We start from the raw sequence: 7,519 nt of genomic DNA, 5'->3' as shown, positions 1-7,519 counted from the left end.
ATTTAAAAATCTGTCCATTACCTCTTCTATTACCTACATACTCCAATCCATTTACCTATTACAAGTTTGACGCCCCTAGATCCTCTGCACCCTAGACACGTGACTTCTGTGAGAATTGACCTTGGAAGAAGATTGAAAAGTAAAAGTAGAAAACAATGTTCAGTTCTTCTGGTCATTATCATGTCCTGTTCCCCCAGTTTCTCTCTCATTCTCATTTCCACCCTCTCTCATTCTATCTAAATGTCCTTTCTCTGCTCCACCGTATCCTTCCTCAGTTACCAAACTCTCTCATTCTAACCGATCTTTTGCTCTCTCTGTTCACAGATGTCCCGTGGTTCGGCGGCGGCGTTTTTGAGTTGCGCAGAACACCGAATTGCGTCCTACTGAGTCGGTGTGGTGAATCGCCGGGTAGAGCGCCGTCAGAGCTTCAGTCACTCGCCAACCGTCGAGGCGGAAGGTTGTCTTCAGCTCTATGCAGCTCCGCGATCGTTCGCTCACGAAATTTGGAGGTTAGGATTCGAAAATCGGCGCCCGAGGCTCGAAACGCGACGCGAATAAAAATGTCGCGATAATGCGACGGAAAACATGGTTGTTTTGCCTAGTCTGTGACAAAATCACGTGAGGATTTACCGTGCTAAGTGAGAAACGTAAATTTGTGTGCAACATCTTACCTCACAATAGTTTACAACGAGAAAGTTTGTGTTCCTTGAGAATTATCAGTGCTAACATCGAATTTTTAGAAAATAAATTGACCAACAATTGTGGATTTGAAGTGTGCCCAACATAAATCTCAAATTTTTACCAGAAAATTCGTGAGAGGTCAATTTCTGTTGAATCCACATGTAAGATAGATGACAACGAGAAAGTGTGTTTTCTTTGGGAAAAATTGGTGAAATCATAGATATTTTTGTAGAATAAATTGAGAAAATACTGTGGTCAAATTTTTTCGGTTTCAAATTTCTGGTAAATAAGGGTGAAACTTGAAAATTGTACAGTTTTCGTTGAATAAGTTTTTTGGAAAACTACAAAGTGTGTAGGCAAAATCAAAAATTTGAAATTTTTCAAGTTTTTTTTTTTGACAAGATAAGCAGTGCCAAAATCTTCGATATTATTCGATGCTTCTTGAAGAATATATTTGAGTTTTCGTTGAAAATTTCACGAAATTAGTGGTGTTCCTACTCTGTATCAAGGTTCATAGTAAAAATTGTTGAAAATTCGACAAAATCAGTGTGAAACCTTCAAAATACAACGATAATTTTGTGATAATTGTTGAAAAATTGATAAATTCAGTGCGAAAACCTTCGAAATTCGTTGATTATCGCCGAAAAATTGTAGAAATCTCAACTTATCATGCTACAACTTCGTCGAGAATTATTTTGTGTTGAATGATAATATCAGTTGCAGTGAAAAAGTGCGCGGATGATTTTATCTCCGCAAATTTTCGCCTCAATTTGTGAGTTTTTGTGTTGAATTTTCGTGGAAAATGATGGCCAATTTTTTCGGATTACGTGATTTTTGTGGAAATAAGCGAAAAATGAAAAGTGCTCTGACTAATTGGATATGGATAGCGGTGCTCTTGCTGTTCATGACAGCTGTCTGCAGTTCGCTTGAAGGTGAGTTTCATTATTTTTTTCCAAAAAATTCATTAGTTTCAATTATTTTTGAGAGATTTCTAGTGAAAATCAATTGAAAAAACTCTCTCGATAAGGATATTCCAGTCTATTGTATCGAAATGATATGGTGATACAAGTATTCCAGGGAGAAAGTATCAAATTTAGATCATCATTAAAGATATTTCAACACAAATTATCGTGAAAATTCACTTGACAGGAGTATCCAAGTCTCCCTGCACCAAGCATATCAGCTAATTTGATGTTTCGATCAATTCCAAAAGATTTCTAGTGAATATTAATTTTAAGAAGACTCTTGATGAGGATATATCAGTCTGTTGTATCAAAATGAATTGGTTATACAAGTACTTCAGCGAGAAAGTATCGAATTTAGATTATTTATAGAGGTATTTCAGCGCAAATTATCGTGAAAAATCACTTGACAAGTATATCCATGTCTCCCTTGATAAGTATTCAATGGAATTTAGATTATCATCAGATTTCCATGGCAAATTATCGTGAAAAACCAAGTATTTCTTGATATATAAGTATCCAGGCGCAAAAATATAGAATTAGGATAATTTTTAGAAGGATTCCAGCCCAGATTATCGTGGAACATCAACTTGTTAGGAATATCCAAATCTCCCGTGCTATAATGCAATTTTCCAAGCATTTCAGCATGAAAATATCAAGAAATCATCAGTTTGAATGAAAAAGACCAAGAAATTGTCAAAAAACCACAGACCTATTGATACTTAGAAAGTCCCGTTTCGGTTATTACACCATTGTCAATCTCTGATAAACAGAAATTTAATGTGAATATTCACAGGGTTTATCAGAGATGGATGACAATGGTGTAATAACCGAAACCGGTCTTTCTAAGTATCAATAAATCTGTGGGTTTTTGAAAATTTCTTAGTCTTTTTCATTGAATATCGTATCTAATATTTCCCAAATTTCGAATGTAAAAATATATCCATTTTATATAGGTCTATACCTCACATAAACATACTGTAGTTCTTTAACAGAGAGTTTTGTACTGAATATTTCAATTAATTACTTTATAATATTTCCATTTTATATTCCCTCTGATTTGTGGAATGACCAAATTCTACAACCAACATTTTCGAGACTGAACTGACTTCAAAATTTGAAATAATTCTTCATTTTTCTTACCAAAAATGAACCACGTTTCAACAGACAGTTATAAAAATTCTTCAACTCATTCTATAAGATTTCTTTGACAGAACAATTTAATAAAATAACATTTTAAATTTGTTTCTCCATTATACAGTATTACATTATAATTCCATATATCGTTTCCCGCAAAAGAGTATATTGCTCTCACGGCCTCATTTATAACATATTCATAACCTTTCATCTCAAATACTGATACAAATTTCAAACTTCGTGACTCCTCTTAAATCTAAACCTGAATTAATCTCCCTCTCCCACGCCGTAGATTACCTCCATATTTAATAAGGATCCAGATACATTCCAAACTGTATCACTATATCTATTTCGATCTATATAACTTGGAAACCATAAGAACTTTATTACTGTCCATCATCTAGATACATAGAATCTTTTTAAGATGTTATTACTATACATTATTGCGATCTATATATTTTTAAATCGTTGGGATTATACAACATGAAATCAATCTATATACCACTAAAGAGCTTGATGACTATATTTATATACATCCAGATTTCAAAGATCTCTATTACTATAGTACGAGGATTTTGATGAATATATACATTAAGTTCCCCATAATCTATATCACTATATATCAACCAAATGTGTATAGCGAGGTCCACGTTATAATGGCAGTAGAGGAAGATAGGAGAGCAGTGTTGTCGATTCTTTGCCTCGCCACTAGATGATACCGGTATATCTGATGTAATATTTACTAATTCTTGTTTGAAACAATCAATTCTATGTTATTTGTCAAGAAAAATATTTTTCTATGATTAAATGATAAATTCTCATGATTCAGGTGAAAACATTTTGTTAATTGATTACTTTTTAACATTGTTGAGGAACGATATGGCGACGTTGCAGAGCTAGAGAAGGATAGAGCTATCCACTTTGAGAATGATAGACAAGGATAGCAACACCAATGTTAATCAAATACTGCCATTATAACGTGGACCTCCTCATGCCAGGTGGCTCTTCAAAGTTGAGCCTGATATTAGCAATCAAGCAGGTCACGATTTATACATTGGCGAGCTGTCAGAGCCTTCTAAAACATCTTTTAGCGCTCTAAAAAACGCTCTCTTTTTCAATACAGTCACTCTAATTCGTCAGCAATGATTGTATAGATAGTGAGCATTCAAGTCATTAACCCTACAGAGACACACTTACTTTATGCTAACACAGTAGACACACTGGGGTGTTAAACACCCCAATTTACTTTTGCATTTTCTTTGAAAAATATGAAAAAAAAACAAGTACTTAGGCCATACTTCATCATTTCTTAATCAGTTTTGTTCCAAGTGCATAGGCTACAGAAATCAAAAGTAAAGCACTGCTTATCAATATTTATACTAATTTTAGACGTACGATGTTCTGCCTGAGTGTTGGAGCTCCTAATCTGGTTTGAAGGAATGGCTTGATCATTGCCAATGTTCTATATTGCATACTTCTGAAGTTCTTCATGTATCTATATCACTAGGAGCATTATATATATATATACAGTTTTCTTCCGGTAGCAAAGACAAAAAACGTTGGTTCATTGTACCAAGAGTATATACAGCACCTCAAATATAGATATAACATGAGACATAGATTGTATATTGTGGTCCGAAAATAACACCCAAAGCTGAGGAACGAATTAGCGTGGGAGTGAGAAAGTAGGAAGATGAGAAAAGATGAGGAATGTAGAAGAAGAGAGAGGAGTTGAAAGTGAGAGAGAGATGAGGATGAAAACAGGATGAAGGATGTATACAGAAGAATAAAGGAGTAGGGAGATAGATAGAGAGAGATTGATTGATTGATTATTTCCCTTCATTAGGGCGGAGTTAGGACTCCTGGTCCTCTCTGCCACACAACCCTTGAAGAGAGAGAGAGAGAGGAATGATAGGTGTTTGGAGATTTCAATTAATGAGAGAAGTAGGAAGATTTGGGAATCAGAAAAAACTAATAATAATAGTAGAGTGACCTGGCTGTCACAGGTCTGGTGTCCGAGTTTTCAGGTCGCAACTGATCAGTTTCAGGGCCTCTGACATGACCTAAAGACTGTTTTATAGGCAGCCGGGACCGACGGCTCAACGTATCAATCCCAAAAGAAGTGTAAAGTGAGAAGAGAGAAGAAAGTTTGATGTAGAAGACAATGATAAAGAAAGTAATGATAGAGTGACATACTAAGTGATAAATTATATCATGTCAGATTTCATAATATAGAAGATTATGAAAGAAATTATGTACTCAAATCTATAGAAGAGTCTGTGTGAATAGTCTGGATTTGTATTCGAATGATGATACAAGATTAAATACAATTGAAAGGGAGAAAAGGAATTGAAGGGAGATTGAAAAGGAAGAAGCCAACAGATCTGGTGTGAACCTCCAGGAGTGCTTAGTGAGAGTGAAAAAAATAATATTAATGAGCTAATCCAAAAATATAATAATCAACCGGGATTTTCATATCTACCGTGAAGTAACTCATATCTACATGACCAATCACAGACCAGGATTATCCATTCAAGATCCCAGCCAATAGTAGAACAGCCAGAAACTGCTCTAGAGGTGGGAGTCAGTCTACGTCACTGCAATCAGCCAATCACAGGCCAGCTTCAATGTGTTGCAAGATCAGCCAATCGTAGAGCAGCTAGAGAAAGATCTAGGAGCATTTGGGAGGGGTCAGTCTACGTAGCTTTCAGCCAATCACAGAAAAAAATCATTTCGAAACAAATTCAATTCAAGATGGCGGCTAAAATGGCGAAAATGTTGTCAAGAACAGGGGTTTTCGCGATTTTCTCGAAAACGGTTCCAACGATTTCGATCAAATCTATTCTTAAAATAGTCATTGATAAGCTCTATCAACTGCCACAAGTCCCACATCTGTAAATATTTCAGGAGCTCCGCCCCATCAATGCAAAGTGTGATTTTGGATTCCAAATTATCAGGCTTCAGATACAATTTAAACAAAAAAATTCCAAGTGAAAAAGATTAAGCATAAAAATATTTATAATAATTTTAGAAGTACGTATGTTCCGCCTAAGTGTTGAAGTTCCTAATCTGGTTCGAAGGAATGGCTTGATCATTGCCAATGACAACTTCATCAAAAACTCACGTCTCTTCATTTTATTGTTTTGAACCTCAAGTTGTAGAGAATCATAGCATTTATTCCACTGTGATCCATCATCCCATACCACATACGTAGTGACAATACAAGTAAATCTTTGTAATAAAAGTGTTTGATAAAAGTCCTACGTAAAAGACACTCTGGGGTTTTAGACACCCCAAACGAAGAACAAGATGAGCTGGTGACTTTGTAGAATGCTATTACTGACTGGAAGTGGTGGAGAGCAGTTGACAATGCTACAAACCGAATTTAGACTGGGCAAAAATTCCCATCTGTTTGATATTGTCAACCGCAAAACAGAAAAAAAATCCCTGGGGTGTGAAACACCCCACTGTGTCTTTTAGGGTTAATAAGGAAAGCCCAAAGTTTAAAGTAAATCTCATACTAAATCAGGTCCACGTTATAATGTCAGTGTTTGATTAGCACTGGTATTGCTATCCTTGTCTATCATTCAACAAAGCGGATAGCGCTATCTCTTTCTCGCTTTGCTCAGTTGCCAGATCGTCTCTTAACAATGTAGAATTAATAATTGCCTATGTATGTATTCATCTATTTATGACACATACGGTCACATTTTATAGGAGCATATCACATAATAATGATCGTATACATAGTACATACATTGTAATATCTTGTGGATGAATGGTTTGTTGATTTTACAACGATTTATTGAATCATGAAATATAAAGTTATGTCCAGTATCTGCAGTAGCAGAAGTCTTCGGGGTGGCTTACATAATAATTCAGCTAATAATCTTCGTCTAATCTTCCTCAATCTTTTTGGTAGAGAGTTAGTGGGGAGGATATTTTTAATATTCTTTCCGAAGAATGGACATTGATATGTCCAAAGCTCAGCCAATTTATGTAGATGCATAACAATATAATTATCTATAGTTATTATATTACAAATTACTTTCTCATATCATATACAGTTTAATAATTATTTTCTTAGTCTACACATTTGATTGAATGATTACACATAATCATTCAATCAACCACTTCTCACATTCAGTGGTAACTGTAGGAAAAATTAAATGTGAAATACGTGCGCAAAGTTCCTCTGCTGCACTCAAGAAGCCATTCCGCCCTCTTTTCATTCGGTGCAGCAAACTGTCACTTTGCGCACTAGTTGCACAAATAACTATTCTATACTAGTTAGGTGTTATTCTTTCTCTAATTTCATTCTTGACTCTGGACTATTCTTCGAATATTCTTCAATACCCTCAAACAATATAATTAATCTGATTAAACCTCAAACAGTAACAATTGGCTCATTAATCAAGCCATGAAGTGTACTCTATTTTGCACATTTTTTGAAATATCTTGATAACTATCAATAATGAGACCATGGGATCGGTTGAATTGTACTCCAAATCAAATTTCACATAAGAAGCTACCAAAAATTATTTAGTCAATCCTTATTAAAATACTCAGATAATTTCTAAGATATTTCAGAGTATATTTCTATTTCCTATGGTAGTCAATTCTTCTTCTCCTACAGTACTCTATCTTCAATTTTCTACTTTCTTCTATCTTATTAAATTAATTTCTCGTTCACCAGATTACATTGAAGTCCAAATTAAATCTTAAATACGATTTGTCCA

The 7,519-nt window shown here is 34.9% G+C and overlaps 1 protein-coding gene across 1 annotated transcript in view; it reads left to right on the top strand.

Moving 5' to 3' along the window:
• Nucleotides 1-326: 326 nt before the first annotated feature.
• LOC111056294 (netrin receptor unc-5) overlaps nt 327-7,519 on the top strand; it is an 87,775-nt gene continuing 80,582 nt past the window's right edge. Inside the window, exon 1 of the mRNA XM_022343642.2 lies at nt 327-1,613. Coding sequence (XP_022199334.2) covers nt 1,484-1,613 — 130 coding nt within the window. The 5' untranslated portion in view covers nt 327-1,483. The remainder of the gene's footprint in view (nt 1,614-7,519) is intronic.

Source organism: Nilaparvata lugens, chromosome 11 (genome assembly GCF_014356525.2).
Source record: "Nilaparvata lugens isolate BPH chromosome 11, ASM1435652v1, whole genome shotgun sequence".
Taxonomy (NCBI): Eukaryota; Metazoa; Arthropoda; class Insecta; order Hemiptera; family Delphacidae; genus Nilaparvata; species Nilaparvata lugens.
Note: the sequence above shows the minus strand (reverse complement) of the source record. Positions and strands in the feature narration are given on the sequence as shown.